Source organism: Hemitrygon akajei, chromosome 6, assembly GCF_048418815.1.
Source record: "Hemitrygon akajei chromosome 6, sHemAka1.3, whole genome shotgun sequence".
Taxonomy (NCBI): domain Eukaryota; kingdom Metazoa; phylum Chordata; class Chondrichthyes; order Myliobatiformes; family Dasyatidae; genus Hemitrygon; species Hemitrygon akajei.
Window position 1 is genome coordinate 43,727,212 of NC_133129.1, and position 17,897 is coordinate 43,745,108.

A 17,897-nucleotide genomic window follows, 5' to 3' on the forward strand; every position below is an offset into this window, starting at 1 on the left:
TTGGAATATTATGGTGAGGTTGTATAAGACATTGGTGAGGCCGAATTTGGAGTATTGTGTACAGATTTGGTCACCAAATTACAGGAAGGATACTAATAAGTTTGAAAGAGTGCAGAGAAGGTTTACAAGGATGTTGATGGGACTTGAGAAACTGAGTTACAGAGAAAGGTTGAAGAGGTTAGGACTTTATTCCCTGGAGCGTAGGAGAATGAGGGGTGATTTGATAGAGGTATATAAAATTATGATGGGTATAGATAGACTGAATGCAAACAGGCTTTTTCCACTGAGGCTAGGGGAGAAAAAAACCAGAGGCCATGGGTTAAGGGTGAAGGGGGAGAAGTTTAAAGGGAACGTTGGGGGGGGGGCTTCTTCACACAGAGAGTGGTGGGAGTGTGGAATGAGCTGCCAGATGAAGTGGTAAATGTGGGCTCACTTTTAATATTTAAAAAAATTCTGGACAGGTACATGGATGAGAGGTGTATGGAGGGATATGGGCCAGGTGCAGGTCAGTGGGACTAGGCAGAAAAATGGTTCAGCACAGCCAAGAAGGACCCAAAGGCCTGTTTCTGTGCTGTAATGTTCTATGGTTCTATGGAAAAAGAAGATTATAAACTTCCAAGAAGGTGTGAACAGGACAGTGCTCTTTGCTTTAAGGAGGTGAAGACTGGGACATGGGAAGGATTCAGGAGAATACGGATGCTGTAATCTGGAGTAAAAAAAATCACGCTGCTGGAGGAGGTCAATAGGCAAGCAAAAGGATGGTCAATAGTTTGGATCAAGACCCTACATCAGGATTGCGGGAATAAGCCTATCAAAACTCTTCTTAAGAAAGTTGTCAAAGTGTTTATTTTGTATATACAAAACTTGATTCAGATTTGAGACATAACTTACCAGCCCAAGTGGAAATAAAGTCTAGCATGCCTGCACAGACACCACCTTTAACAGTTCCTCCTCACTTTAAGAAGGTGCACATGGTAGGTGTTAAAAAGATGCCCGCAAAGCAAGTGGCCACTAATTGAAGAAAGCACCAAGTAAGTCTACTAAGGAATTCAGGAACCTTCCACAGTGAGTACAGCAAGTAGGGTACTTGCTACTACTTGGAGAAACTGAGGTAAAAGACACCAATATATTGAAAAGGAAGCAAGATGTATGCTCACACAGAAAAATACCAGAAGATGCTGCTGATAGGACTAGAGGAAGTAGGAAGGGATATTTGCTCCAATTAGCATCTGTAATGTAAATTCAATATACAATATAAAACAGTCAAAACAAAATATTGCAAAAAAAAAATTCTCTTAGAAACAAAACCATCCAAAAATAAACACAGTTTTAAGCTTTAAGGTTGCCTCAACTTTAACGCAAAATTTACCACCTTCCCCCCCCCCCCCCCCCATTTCTTAAGGGACCGAGTTTTCACTGGCATAAATTTAAAAAAAAGCTAATAACCACTGTATTTGTTAAGAATTTGTTAAAGTTCATACGAAAATGGATTCGGATGTGGAATGCCATTTGCCAGTCCTAGTGAAGCTAGTGGAAGTAAAATCTAACTTAATAGACTTTCACAGGGCTACCTTTAGCAGTTCATCCTCAGTGGAATCTGGAAATTTCTCATGAAGCGAGCTCTTCAGAACTTTGGCTATGTACCTCATTCCATAACTACATGGACAAATGGATTAAAACAATGAGAAATTAAAAAAATTAATATCAGTGTAAGAATGGATCCAAGCATGATAAAATAAAAGTTGGTTTGACATATGAAGCAAAATAAAATTAAGTGGTCTTGAAATGCTTTTAACATAAATCATTTTACTAAGTGAATAAAGAAAATGATTTCCTGTGGTCTACAGTGCAGTTCAGTGCACTCATTTAGCTTGATAAACCAAAACTTTTAATGATTAATTCAGCAAGTAAGCTAATTATTTTAAATGAAACCTAAATTATTACAGCATATGCAAAAGAGAGACTGATTTCCTGCACAATTGCTACAGAATTTTAAATAGTTTGCCATGCCCAAGATTAAATAGAGTCCTGGCATCTATACTCATAATTTGAAACTGTTCTCCCTTGCACAGAATTCTATGTCCTTAATTTATAAATATTAGTTCAGAATTTTTTTAATAAATGTATCTATCTGCACTCTAAAATCAGGAAAATAATATAGTTGAAGTGACATGTCTGTTTACTCATTTACATCCAATTTGTTTCTGATGGATTTTCCCCATTAGACATACCAAAATTAAACTGAATCTGCCCATACTGGTGTACAGGAGTTCCTGAACTGTTAGCCATTCTTTGTGTCATTTCTTGAATCCTCTGCTTATGCGCCGGACTTAGGGGAATTAGTTTTCCCAGTTGCAAGGAACAGAATCCTCGGGCTGAACAGTGCTAATAACCTTGCCCTCCATGCTGCCTAAATGCCTGAAATTCCTCAAGAGATGGCTTACCCTTTTGCCCACCCAAAAATTGTCCTCAACTAAAGTGCATTAACTTGTGCAACCTCTGAGCTGTCAAGTAGACTTTATTAGGATCTGGCTGCCATCAAGTAATATGTCCTAAATACATTCACAAGTACTAAATCTATCTTTGCCCTTGTTACGGCTGTTTGAAATTCATGGCAAAAATCCCTAATGTTCATTTTGAAAAGGGATGGCCACATCAAACATCGAGTTTTAAATTAGGTATGCTTTTATTCATAATATGCTTCATTTTGATAAGATCTGCATTACAGTTATTACAATAGTTAACAAAGTGAAATTGAGGAAGGAGCAAAAGAATTCATCTTTTGGGAACAGGGAACTAAGCACGATTCAAAGTTCCAAGTAAATTTACTGTTGAGGGGTTTCTATTTTGCACATTCCTTAGCTTCTGCAACTCAAATTCATAACTGTGGACAATCAGAAGATAAATCATATGTACCTCTTCAATGTTTATTCGTTTGATATTCATTGCTCACCAAATTGATTTTGAAGTGTACAAACCATCATCAGAATTTACCCTAAATTAGTGGTACCTAAGTTTTGCGTACAAGGACAATTAAAACTTATTTTATTTATTTATTAAGATTCGGGGCGGAACAAGCTCTTCCAGCCCTTTGAGTGCACCGCCCAGCAACCCCTGATTTAACTCCAGCCTATCATGGAACAATTTGCAATGACCAATTAACCTACCGTCCTTGGCTGTGGGAGGAAACCGGAGCACCCACAGGGAACCCACGCGGTCACAGGGAGAACTCACAATCTCCTTACAGGCAGCAGCAGGAATTGAACCTGGGTCACTGGTACTCTAAAGCGTTGTGCTAATCACTAAGCTACCGTGCCACCCCGATGATCAGAATACATTGGTTGGATAATTAACCCAAAGCATAATCCAAAATAGAAACTGTTTGTAACCAATTTTGAGAGCGTCCTCTTAAAAAAAGTTCTCCAGCACAGAAGTCCCCTGATTAATATAAACATTAATACGTAGCCAGCATTACAGATGATGTTCTTTGATCATAGGCATGTCAACATTATCGACTGTTTTTACCATTTAAGGTCAGCCTGCATCTTTAAAAGGGGAAGTAAATTTTTGCAGAGAGCAATTCAAGTGCACAATTGACAATTATGGCACAGACAAGTTTTCAGAATATTTTGTTTACTCAACAGGTTCATGTGAAATGCTTTTGTTACCATTTTCCAATCGTACCCATTTTCAGCCCAAAATAACATCATTGCAAAAGTTCCATCTGGGTTCAGACACCAACACATACACAACCCTATCTTGAAATTGGAAATGGATACCTCACTTCCAACATTTTATCAACTTTTCCTGCAGCAAATTCAAATTGGAGAAAAACACTAATTATGAAAGGCTCCTGTGTAAATTATAAAATATTAGTAACTACACGAAAACATAAACAACCATGCTAGTTTTGTTCAGAATAATTTTTTCCCCAGAGATCAAAACTAGCAGTTACTCAAATGTAACAAAACCATAGATATTCTACAAAAGTTTAGTTGAAATTAAAGCATATTTGCAACATGGAAAGCCAAATCAGACAAACATTCTAATTATGAGTATTTGTAAAATATAAAATAAATGTTTTGCAGGAAGCCTTTCATTAGTTTCAAGTAAACTTAAACTGCTTTCATTTCTGATAGGTATTTTTCATGTGCTTTTTCCTGATTTTTATAGAGAGTGGGAGTATTCCTTTAAAGCAGGGGTTCCTAACCTGGGGTCCATGGAACCTTTGGTTAATGGCAGGAGTCCATGGCATAGAAAAAGCGGGGAACCCCTGTTTGACAATAGGCACATTGAGCTATCTGGCTGCCTTCGGAATCATATATTTGATACTTACGGAATGGCATCTAAGGATGTGCATATTGATGTGAGAACCTTGTCAGTGACCGTCTGGAGGTTCTGCATGGAGGATTCCAGTTTTGACTTCACTTCTTCATGTGACATGGCCTGCTCACTTGTTACATCATACGGCAGTTTACTGTAAATACCAACACATTTGCTACTACCCATAGGCACAGAATTTACAGCATCTAGTTTTTACAAGACTGATCAAAATACTGCAAAAAGGAATTAAAGCTGAGCTCCTTTCACAACAGCACGGCACTTCTCATTTTATCTAATCACCGATACACGTGAAGTTGAAATACTGGAAGGAATTTGGAATGTCAGTGCTTAAAATTTCCCAATATCTAAAGATTGTCACAATATGCAATTCAAAGCTAGATTAATTACGTGAATATAGGGTAGTTATTTAAATTAACTTCAAGACCAATGAAATCTAGTTTTCGCCTGGTCTTGACAAACTGAGGCAGCATCTGGATACACTTCACTTCCAGCACCTCAGCCACGGCTGCAGCAAGAACTGTCAGCCCATTAATTTTCCCACAGTATAGAAGTAGATAAATAGTTTACTTAATTCTGTTTAGATTTAGAAAATTAGTTTTAATATTTGTAAAAATATATTTAAATTACATTTATTTATTTAAACCTTTAGAGCTCCAATATAGAGAAAACCACAATCCGACATACTAAACATTGTGTGATAATTTTTGAAATACCCACGTTCCATCCTGTTGGACAATATCAAGCTTCCTGCAGCCTGCCACTTTAATTTTCCAGCCCACACCCTCTGGTCTCTTGTACTGTTACAATGAGGCCCAACACAAGCTTAGAATCAGCATGGGCATTTTGCAATCTTCTAGACTCAATACTGAAAGATGCAATTTCAGATGACTTGATTCTTCTATCTGTATCATCATCAATCTGTGATATTAAGTACCTTTTTTTATTTCTTTCCCTTTTCTCTCTCTAGAGGTCCTGTATGTAACCAGATTGACCTACCAGGCATGCCTTCCTGCTTTGCACTTCACAACTCTTACATTCTTTTGTCGACGACCTCACTCTTAACTATTCCCACTCACTTATTGACCAGGTTGCCGACTCATTGACAAGTTTACAGCATGTCCCCATGTCACGCCATTACGGTAATAGCTTCTTTTCTCTCCTTTCCAATTCTGACAAATGATCTTCAGCCTTAATCTTTTATTGTTTCTCTTTGCACAGATGTTGCTTGAAAATGCTGAGTTTTTCCTGCATTTTGATTTTACTTCAGCTTCCCAACATCTCCAGTCCGATTTTTAAATTTTAATTTTTATATTTCAAATGTCATGAAATTTGTAAACTTTGTGGCAGCAGTACAATGCAATACATAATATAGGAAAAAGACTGACTTACAGTAATACTGTACATATTTATGCATAGATTGGTAAAATTAAATTAGTTCAAAAACTGAAATAAAAAAAGTAGTGAGGTAGTGTTCATGGGTTCAAAGTCCATTCAGAAGTTGGATGGCTGAGGGGAAGAAACTGTTCCTGAATTGTTGAATGTGTGCTTTCAGGCTTCCAAACTTTACACCAGAGGCCATGTAACCTCTTCCTAAAAGGTATAGCTACTTCCTGTATTAAAGCTCCCTTAAGTCAAGTAGTAGTTACCTTTAGAAATTTGTTATGGATTCTGCATCTCAGTTCCCCTTGCTCTTTTGGTGACAATCTGACCAAAAAACAGGACCCAAACTTTTTTTTTTAAAAAACTTCATCAAACTCATCAAACATGAATTTTAACCTCTTATTTCCTTTATTTTGATTAAACTAGGTCCCATTTTCTTTTGGTTTTCTCATAATTTGAAGCTCTCCATTTTTTTAAATGTTGTTTTGTACCCTCTGCATGAGCTTGAAATCCTTCTCAAAACGCTGGCTGGCACTGCAAAGTGACGTGCCCGCTGCCCCAGTACAAACAAACGCGACATCACATACATACAGCATGCTCTAAATTAATCAGCAAGTATACATTACCAACCTAGCTTCACCAGTTTGCATCTCCATCTGATTCACCCAGGCCTTGTACACCTCCACTGGGTTTGTATTTATGGCGAGTGTTTTGTTTTCCATAATTTCCTTCACCACTGGAGCAAGCAGCTGTCTGAGTGCATTCTGCCCTCGCGTACCTCGGTTAAAGGTGACCACCATTTTAATGACTGTAGGGTTTCCAGTCACAATCTCCTGAACTTGGTCCACTTTTGACCTGTGCATCATTGTGGAGGACAAACAATGAGACAGAGGTACAATTCATCTAAAGATGAAAAAATTCCTAGGATTTTTAAAATATAGAACATCACTTACATTAATGCATATTTTTTTTCAAGAAAAAAGTTGTACACTTAATATAAGCATTTATTTTAAAATATTAATGTGGCAAATTAGAGTATTGTGTGCAGTTTTGGTCCCCTAATCTGAGGAAAGACATTCTTGCCATAGAGGGAGTACAGAGAAGGTTCACCAGATTGATTCCTGGGATGGTAGGACTTTCATATGAAGAAAGACTGGATCGACTAGGCTTATACTCACTGGAATTTAGAAGATTGAGGGGGGATCTTATTGAAACGTATAAAATTCTAAAGGGATTGGACAGGCTAGATGCAGGAAGATTGTTTCCGATGTTGGGGAAGTCCAGAATGAGGGGTCACAGTTTAAGGATAAAGGGGAAGCCTTTTAGGACCGAGATGAGGAAAAACTTCTTCACACAGAGATTGGTGAATCTGTGGAATTCTCTGCCACAGGAAACAGTTGAGGCCGGTTCATTGGCTATATTTAAGAGGAAGTTAGATATGGCCCTTGTGGCTAAAGGGATCAGGGGGTATGGAGAGAAAGCAGGTACAGGGTTCTGAGTTGGATGATCAGCCATGATCATACTGAATGGCGGTGCAGGCTCGAAGGCCGAATGGCCTACTCCTGCACCTATTTTCTATGTTTCTAAATATTAGGAATTGTGGTGAGTGAAGCTGTGGTATGCGTTTGCCTTTCAGGTGATTAAGGTGAGAAGAGTTTGTGGTTTGGAATACATCAAACACTTTTACCATTCCAATATGTTCATGTATAATATACTTGGAAGTCAAAAGCTCCATTCAAGGATTTTGCTCCAAGCTATACAAACTGCTGCTTCAATCACCATTTGCTAATTCTTTCTGCTGCTGGTTTCAGACAGTCTGGAAGCAGGTTTTGTTTTATTAAAGCCATTTCCTCTTGTGTGGTTACACACATCTGCTCTTGAATCATCTTGAAGGATATTTTGATGTTGGAATAAGAGGAACTCTACAAAAATACTCCCTTGTTTTAAAAGAAAATAGACAACTGGGAGATCTCCGTAATAGTTTATGACTACAGTTTTTAAGAGTTATGGAAAAAGACAGTGAGATGGATTTCCTTTAACGAGACGAGGCAGAGAAAGTGGGCTCCCGGAATTCAGGGGTTATGGTAAAAAGAAAAACTGCAAATCTCCCATCTCTTCTTTCTGAACCTGTAGCATCAGATGTTGAATAGATTTTTTAAATACAGGAAATGACTAAAGAAAAGCTTATTAACCAACAGATCACAATCAAGTCTGCCTAAATAGATTACTGGCAAAATACATTTGATTATGGGTAGGGAGATTCTAGTTTAACTGTCGATCTGCAGATCATCAGTTAACATCTGCTGGCCTAATTACAGGACCAATTATTGACCCTATTAATTTCAGACCAATGTATGCTTGATCACTCCACAATAACCAGTAAGATGGCAGCGCATTTCATTGCAGCGGCTTCTATGGAGTCAACCAAAGGTGCTATTATCCTTTTTAATCATATTTTTTATGATCCTAAGACCCTGCTGAACACTAAGAACGTAAAGTACTGCAGGTCTACCCCACCAGCGAGTTGCTCATTGGCCGAGAAAGCGAAGGAGCTGCACTCGCTGCTGCTGCCTACATCAGAGGTATGTTGTAGAAGTCAGTGTGTGAAGGGGCTGTGCTGTCTAACAGCGAGTGATCAACTCAGGCGCTTTTCTTGTGATTGCAAGACGCTGTTGGATATGCTGCAACTCCAACTCACTGATTTATCGGCGAACAGCAGGGGAGTTGAAATGGCCCCGGTCATATCGAAGACCAGGCCTCAGGCCACGGTGTCGCCTGGTTACAGCCGACCAGGAGAGGGGTGGAGTCGTCGTGCTCTACTGCTGTGCACTAACTCCAGTGCAGATCCCATGGTGACTGACTGGACTTAGTGCTGCCCCCCCAGTGCTCACTTGGCAAAAGACAACTGCACACTCCTTTAACATTCATGAACTCAGGGTCTTGACTATATTTTTTTGTGTAACTGTACTTTTATTTTCCATCTTATATGAGCCTTATGCTGTGTGTGACTGTTGGTACTGTGTTTTACACTAGAGTGATGCTGTTTTGGGTATTCACGTATGGTTGAATGATAATTAAACTCGAACTTGAAACACTGCTACATGAAAATTCATTGCTTTGCATCCCCAACACTTACACACCGACAGTTACTCGAACGCCATGCTAGCGCTTGTAAAACTGAAGCCTAGCACAAATTACAGCTTTCTACAGGGCAGAGCTTGAGCCAATTAGAACACATACTTGATCTCCTCTTCCAATGCAGTCTTGAAGAGCTTTAGCAGCAGATACTCTTCCCTTTGGTTCGAGGCATAGTTGTACAAGGTGAAAATGACAGTGTCCATAAATTTTGTAGATTTGTTTTGAGGCATCTGGAAGATCAGTTTGGCCAAATAGGCTGGATTTGTCTAGGAGAAAAAATAGAAAGAAAATAACAAAAACAGGAATATTGATGCACAGCATCCTTGCAGCCTAGCTTATCCTTCACTGTATTGGATGCATAACGTGATGCTGAGCAAGGGCAACCACCTGCCCCACAGTGACACTGCCCCAGGTACTGCAGGCAAGGGTGTTGGGGGCTGGATTGGGGATGTAAGAGGGATGGTGTTGGGGCAACACACAAATAGTTCTCATGCAGAAATGACAGTGCACTTCCAGGCCAGCACATTTTCAAGATATAAAGAAACGTGGGTCAACATAAATCAGATAAATATGATTTTGTAACACTCTGACTACCTGCCCTATCTACGTCTCTCAGAAACTTTATATACTTTGATCAGGTCGTCTCTCAGCTTCCGGCGCTTTGGAGAAAACAATCCATGTTTGTTCAAACTCCACTTATAAAGAAATATACTCTATAAAGAAATACGAGCCAAAGTAAATCAGATAAAATTGGATTTTGATTCAGTAATAAGCATGTTTACTCCCTCAGTGTTGTCATTTTTCTCTTAGTTGTGAACTTCCCCAGCCTTACATTCTGTAAAACTCTGTATGGAATACTACTGAAATAGATCATCAATTTGGTAACATGATCTAAAACCATAGCTTAAACAAGAGGAAAGTTGTTCACAAGGCACTATGGTAGTGTAGCAGTTAGCGCGACTCTATCACAGAGCTGGGTGTCTGAGTTCATAGTTCAATTCCACCGCCATCTGTAAGAAGTCTGTATGTTATTCCTGTGTTTGTGGGTTTCTTCCAGATGTTCTGGTTTCCTGCCACAGTCCAAAGATGTACTAATTAGTAGGTCATAAATTGTCCTGTGATGGTGCCAAAGTTAAATGAGTGGACTGCTGGGTGGTGTGGGGCATTGTGCCTGAAGGGCCTGTACTGAGCAGTATCTCTAAATAAATAAATAAATGTGCAGAGTTTTTTTTTTGAGGTAGTTAAACACCTTATTCAGTGTTATGAACCAATCAGAAGGAGGATGCCCTATGATCTGCTATATTATGTAAACATACTGGTGTTTGTGGACCTGACTCTATTGCTCTGTACTTAATGCTGTCAGTTATTTCTGTCTTTCCTTGGCCTCCTCTCTTCCCACCAAATGCTAGTGACTTACAGGCTGTCTCCTACACTTTTGTCAACCAGAGGTACAGTACAAAATACTGGCTTTAGCACTCCGTAGGTGTTAGCATACCTGCAGCAGGTAAAATAGATGTTGGTATGCTTCCAGTTTCTTCCTCTTCTCTTTGCTAAGTGACTTTAGCCCTTGCTTGTCACCTGAAATCACCTCTATAGCTTGGCCCTTGTTCTTCTTGTCCATTTTCTTACTGTGGGAAATAACATCCTGTTGAAGAAATAGGGAGAAAACGATGATACTTCAAGCTATACTCATAGTTTCCCGATCCACAAGGTGAATCTTTGGAATTCTTGTCCCTTGGAGTGTTACAAAAGGCTCAGCCACACATCGTATTCAAAAGTACAAATAACACTGAGGGATGAGGGAATTTGGAAGGAAAATAGTATTGATGCAGAAGATTGTCCATGATTTATTGAATGGTGGAGTAGGCTTGATGGCTGAATTCAGCTAACCCTGCTCCACTTTCTCATGTCGAAGTACATGCCCCTCTCATAATGCAACTGCCTGCATGATGAGGCATTCAATTGATTGGGTCATTAGGGACGAGGAAAGATAGAGAAATAGTTAAAATGAGGGTGGAATTGTCCTGCAGGGCATGAGGTAGTGAAAAGGAGCATGGGGAGGGCAGTCGCTAGGATACAACAGAAGAAAGAATGATGGAGAAGCAGGAAGGGGAAAGGAAAGACCATAAAATGTAAAAAAAAAAAGACCTGCAATGTGATCCTGTTTTTCACTAGGAGCCCAATCTTAATGTCCATTAGGTTGAGGTCCTTCTCGAGTTGCTGGTTGGACCGGATTTTGGTAACAACCTCCTCTCGTAATCTTGTGACTTCCAGCTCCTCCTGAAAATCCAGGTCACTCTGATCCAGCAAGTGGACGAATTTCCTCACGACGTTCAGAGGTGGCTCTCTGGAGTTGACTACAGGAAGAACAGGAAGAGGGTAGTCAATCCCCCAGGAAGCAATGATTACCTTGCAGCTGGTGTTCTCCAACCTCTGTGGCACTTTCACCTTCAAGGCCACACAATGGCTGCCAACATGCCATCAGCGTTCCTCAGATACAAGGGTAAAGCATGGTAAAAGGGTTTATGCTCTCAACTAGGTAAACGTCTTTCAGCGGCAGCCCTGATAATCAGAACTGGAGACGAATGGACTTTTTACTCTGTAGTGCTAAAGAGCAACTATGGTGCTTTGGTGCAGATTTGGTCGGTCAACCAATCAGATGATCACGAGGCTTGTGTCTGCATGGCTCAGTACCATTTAACTGGAGAGTTTACGGTTAAGTGTTTGAATGGAGGAACTTGCAGGTTTGTGTATGGGGCTATGAACAACACTGTACAATAGCCAGCCAATGCATTGCAAGTTTTACTACTGAATGTTAAGTACATAAAGGCCAAGTATTCAGAGGACACACCACAATTTAGGATGATGTCGCCTCGTATAGTGACGAAACATATGTGAATGAAATGAACAACTCGACCCATCTACCACCTGAGCTGCACATTTTCCAAATTATTTCCAACTTTTCTATGTTCTATGAAGTGTATGAGAATGAGAAATAGCAGTTCTTGCTGGATAAATTGAAGATGAAAAGAAAAATTGCAATTTGCAGAGATTTCTGTCAGAGCGTCCCTTACTTCTTAAATAATCCTGTGCAGCTGCACAGGAAGCATCCACATAGCAACTGACAATGCCAATTATTCCATCCATAATCTCAACATACAACTGCAAGCTGCTGCTTAAACGTTCACTCACAGGGATCAGTGACACTTATAAAGCTAACATCGAAGGAATAATAACAAAAATGAGGCATCCTGTACACTGCTCCAATTCACTGATTCATTTATTTATTTATTTTAAAAAAGTACTTGCCCAGAAGAATGCTTCAAATAAAACTAGTCCACATGGAACAAAATGTACTTGGTTGACAGTAATGACTCCTGGACAAGTAAACAATGTAATTACAGATGGCAAAAGATGCTTACTGCAAACAAATGTCTTTGGAAATGAAGAATTTGTCTTTCTTAAACATCTCAAAATTTGTATTGGGAATTTCTCTGTTAAACTGTTTATTAAAAATAGCCAGTAAAATGGTTGTTTGTACAACTTCTGAATAAATAGAAGTTAATGCAGCTTTTGGGAAAATGGTCTAAGACAAGACTGGTAAATTCAATGTCTGCATAGAAGTTTTCCAGTATTGTTTACAGCACTTCATGTGGAAGTTTCTAAATCAGTCAGTTCATAGTTGAGAAACTTCGTGAAGTAAACTGCCATCTGAAGTAGCACTGGTCAGTACTCAGGAGAACTTAGTTGTGTGCCTGTCACTATTTTGCTTTATACTGCAGGACTTCTGAATATAAAATCTATTAAAATTGATCAAATGTATAGAGAGAACCAAATGTGGAATGGCATTTAATTCAATGGGGGCAGCTACAACTGGATAAAATACAAAAGGGCCAAATAAGGTAGCATTAAAATATGAAACAAATAGCTGGCAACATTCCACAAAGCGGTAAATAAAATTGTAAGGGGATTTCTTCTTTTTCTTTGTTACTGTGTATGTAATCAAAATGGCTTCTTTGTTTTGTTAAAAGCAGGAATGCTTCTTTGTTGCGAGAGAGTGCTGGAAGCTTGTTTGGGTTAAAATTTACTGATAACGAGAATTGTATTCCTTTGTAAACCAATTGGGATTAATGTTGTTCTTTCTTCTGAGTCTGTAAGCTATTGCTGGCGGGCTTTTCGGGAGATTGGCGCGAGGGGTTGAGAGAGAGAGAGGACGCGATGCTGTAAGCTGGGCGAGGAATGGACCCCAAGCGGAGGTCCAAGGCCAGGAGGTACTCCGAGGAGAGGAGATGAAGCTAGATGTGCTTGGTTGACCACTTCGGGTGGTCCTAAGCTGCGAGTCGAGGAGTTCGGAGGGGATCGAATGGTGGCCAGAAGACTTCAGTAATTGAGCTCCAACAGTTGTGCACGAAGTGGTTTGGACTTTGATAAGTTTGGCGCCTTTTCTTTATTGTTTTTCCTTCATATATATTGTATGGTTATTAATCACTTAGTTATAGTAACCTTTATAAATTGTACTCATTTAATCGCATATGGTGTACTGTCTGTTTTTGGGCGAGGCGGGGACATCACACAGCATCCACACCAGCTGATTACCCGGTTTGGCGGGGCCGAAGGCTGCTCCCCCTAGACGAGAATGAGCTGAGCGAGCCTGAGGCGACCCAGGGGGTTACAAAATGATACACACACTTCTAGAAAACAGAGAACCAGCTTGAAGGTGGTTTCTAGATACTCATCATTTTTAAACAAAGGGAAGCAAACCGATGTCAATAAAATGAACTACATTTTTGAGCAGTGATTAAACTATACAACTTAAGTACTGTGACTGAGAAACAAAGAAAACATTGCGAGGTTGAATACAGTGCAAAGAAAAGTGACAAGGCTGGTTCTTGGTGTTACTTGTCTGAATTATGAGAAATTTTGTGGGCTTTCAAGACTGGGAAGGAGGTGAAGATCTCCGCTTAGCACCATGGAATCGGAATGCTAACAGGAGCAGATTTATGGGCAAAGTAGTGAAGACAAAAACATTCTGGAATCATTTAATAAAACAATGACCATTGGAATGAATAATTTTCTAAGATCGGATAAAGACCTTTCCTCACCCGTGCAAATTCTGTGATAAATAAACTTTGCACAGTATCTGCTTTTTCCCCTAAATGTTTGTTTGATACCTTCTTCTGAATATCAGCCCTAATTTCAATTGTTTTGCTTAAGTTCAATGTAAAAGTTCAGCTCAGTGGAGTAGTCAACTGGCTTTGACCTTAACGTCGAGTGGACTTCACACATTCTCTGTGACAGAGAGTTCTCTCAGGTGCTCTTCCTTGTACGTCACAAAGATAATTTTGTAGGTTCATTGGGCATTGTAAATTAGCCCTTGGTGTAGGTGGATGAGCAAAAGGTATAGGAAAACAATGGAATGAATGGGACTTATAAGCATTCTGGCATAAGGTAACATGAAAGACACTTTCTAATTCATACCTAAGTGCCACTGATCTGATATTTCTGCAAAGAATGCTGTTTATCCAAACTCTCCACTGCAGCTTGAATTTGAAGCCCACACAACGTCAGAAAAGTGGAACACAAAATAGAGAAATGATGTTCACCACCCTACACCAAGCACATGTGAAGTGCTCAGACTGCTGACCTAAATATTCCAATATTGCATTATTTATGGAGATACAGCATGCAACCTCCAGTTTAACATAGAACAATTAACCTACCAACCGGTACATCTTTGGACTGATGTAGAAAACCACACAGTCACGGAGAGAACACATGAACTCCTTACAGGGCAACGGTGGGAATTGAACCTAGGTCGCTGGTACTGTAAAGCATTGTGCTAACCATTATGCTATTGTGCTGCTCCAGTTATTGTTCATGTTCCATCAAAGCCTTGTAGGGATGTTAGGCAGATCATACTTTCAAATTAGAAGCAAGCCATTGAGATAAAAATTATAAAGACTTTTTCCTCTCGCTGGTAGTAGAAATTGCCTATTTACAACTCTTCACACCCACCCCACAAAGGCACTGAATACAGAAGCAATTTGAGTTATCAAGACAGAAAAAGGTGCATTTTGAGACAAGAGTATGATGAGGTACTGAATTAATGCAGGTGAATAAACAATTGGTTCAGAATGTCATAAATAACCTAACTGGATGCTCTAGAAAGAATGAGAGGTTGAACTGGCTACAGCACTTTCTGTGCACAAGCAAGCACAGAAACAAAGGGGGAAAAGAACACAGAAACAGGCCCTATAATGTCCCTGCAAAGATGATAAAAACACTACATCAGTCTGCATGTGGTCCACATCCCTCAATTCATGGGCCTCTCTAAATGCTTAAGTATTGCTATCGTTTCTTACATCACCTCGCCCGGTAGCATGTTTAAAAAAAAAATACCATGTAAATCTCCTTTAAAGTTTCTCATTCTCACCTTAAACCACTGCCGTCTAATATTTGACATTTCCACCCTGACTCTAGAAAGCTTGTGGACCCTGTAGAATTTTCTATTTATGCATAGATAGGACCTAAATATGATCAGACATTCATGCAAGTCCTAAAACTGATAAAGTGAACCCAATTCAAGAAATAACACAAAAAACATACTTGTTCATTTACTTATTGAGAAAAATTATCCAATATTACATGTATTTGTTGGAAAAATCTTGTGAACCTCTGGGGTAATGCCTTCTACAAAAGCTATTTGGAGTCAGGTGTTTGAATCAATGAGATGAGATTGAAGGTGTGGGTTGTAGAGGTGCCCTGCCCTATGAAAAAGACACACAAAGTCAGGTTACTGACAGAGTCTGCTCTTTTCAAGAAAGATCTGTTTATTTGCACCTCGCTTTGATCAAAACAGTTTTCAGAGGACCTTACAAGAAGAATTGTAGAGATGCATGAAGCTGGAAGAGGCTACAAAGCATTTCTAAAGATTTGAATGTTCATCAGTTGACAGTAAGAGAATTGTCTACAAATGGAGGAAACGGCAAACGAAATCTGTAGAAATTGCACAAGTCTCTGCTCATGAGTCCACTAAAAGAAAAACACTGAACAAGAATGGTGTTCATGGAAGGACACTGTGGAGGAAACTATTGCTGTTCAAGGAAAAGCACTGCAGCACGTCTCATGTTTGCAAAAGACCACCTGGATGTTCCACAATGCTTCTGGGACAATGTTCTATGGACAGATAAAACAAAAGTTGAACTTCTTTGGCAGAAATGCACACCTCTATGTTTGGAGAAAAAATACACTGCACGCCAACACCACAACCTCATCCCAACTGTTAAGTTTGGTAGAAGGAGCATCATGGTTTGGGGCTGCTTTGCTGCCTCAGGGCCTGGACAGCTTGCAATTATAGAGGGAACAATGAATTCAAAATTGTATCAAGACATTTTACAGGAGAATGTCAGGGTAGCAGTCCATCACCTGAAGCTTAATAGAAGTTGGATAATGCAATAAACAATGTTCCAAAAGACAAGAGTAAAGCAACAACAGTACGGTTTAACAAGAAGAAAATCTGCGTTCTGGAATGACCAAATCAAAGTCCTGACCATAACCCTATAGAAATGTTGTGGAAGGACTGGAAGCAAGCAGTTTATGCAAGGAAGCCCACCAACTTCCCAGAGCGGAAGCAGTTTTGTAAGGAGGAACTGCCTAAAATTCCTCTAAGTCGAGGTGCAGGGCTGATCAATGGCTACTGAAGACATTTGGATGAAGTTATTGCTGTACAAGGGGGTCACACCAGTTACCGAAAGCAAAAGTTCACATACTTTTTCCAACAAATACATGTAATATTGGATCATTTTTCCACAGTAAATAAATGAACAAGTATAATGCCTTCTGAATTAGGGTTCTCTTTATCAAATTTTAGGACTTGAGTGAAGATCAGATCCCATTTTAGATCATATTTATGTAGAAATAGAGGAAATTTTACAGGGTTCACAAACTTTCTAGCACCACTATATGCATCACATGATTTCATATACTTCAAATCAGCCTCTGGCGCATCAGAGAAAACAATCGAAATTTGTCCACCTTCTCCTAATAGCTAATACTCTCTAATCCAGGTGACATCCCAGTTAACCCATTCTGCACCTTTTCCAGAGCTCCACAACAATGCTGTAATGCAGCAGACAAAGCTGCAGAAAATGTTGCCTAACCACATTTGCATTCAGCTGCAACACAACTTCCCAACTTTTATAAGCACAACCGATGAAGGCCAGTGTGCCTTGTTGCTACTTTGGGCAAGCTACGGATTTGCACCCTCATATCCCTCTGTAAATCAGTGCCCCTGAGGGTCGTGTCATTTACTGTACACTTTCCTCTTACATTTGACCTTCCAAAGGAGGCTGGAATATGAGAGCAAAACAAGATTAGTGCAGATGTTTGTGTAGGTTAGTGTAAGTGTAGGTGCTTAATGAGCTATCCATTTCCATGCTGTACAATCAAAGACAAAGTATTTTCAAAAACCAGGTCCTACTTAACCAGCAATCTAAATAGAAAGAGCATCTGAGAAAGCAGTTACAAACCAGTACTGCCAGAGTTAGCCAGTTGTGGGGTCTTGTCCAATCCCAATTAAGAGGCAATAACTGATGTACATTCTACCGTCAGCAATGACAACATTCGACAGCAAGGGCAAAAATTTAAATACTCACTTAATGTTTTGTAGTCATCTTTAGCTTTGTTTGCTCTGAGGAATGCTTGAATTTTAATGATTTCTGGTGTCTGGGAGAAAGGGAAAAAAACTTTATTTTCAATATCCACTGCTGTCAATCTACACTAAGTGTGTAACTTCACATAATGCTGGAGGAACTCGGCAGGTCAAGCAGCATCTTTCAAAAGTTCTTTCGAGTCTAGATAAAGGGTCTCGACCCAAAACGTTGACTGTCCATTTCCCTCCATAGCTGCTAGGTGCCCCATTGAGTTTCACCAACATTTTTATTTCATGTTTCTCTGGATTTCCAGCCTTTGCAGTCTCTTATCTCTAAGTGTGCAACTTCCTTGCTGCAGATTTAACAATATTTTAAAGTTAAAAC

General features: G+C 39.6%; 1 protein-coding gene across 1 annotated transcript in view; it reads right to left on the minus strand.

Moving 5' to 3' along the window:
• iqgap2 (IQ motif containing GTPase activating protein 2) overlaps positions 1–17,897 on the minus strand; it is a 296,840-nt gene that overhangs the window by 79,190 nt on the left and 199,753 nt on the right. The window contains 7 exon segments of the mRNA XM_073048258.1: positions 1,572–1,656; positions 4,337–4,477; positions 6,355–6,579; positions 8,965–9,128; positions 10,358–10,507; positions 11,011–11,219; positions 17,517–17,586. Coding sequence (XP_072904359.1) covers positions 1,572–1,656; positions 4,337–4,477; positions 6,355–6,579; positions 8,965–9,128; positions 10,358–10,507; positions 11,011–11,219; positions 17,517–17,586 — 1,044 coding nt within the window.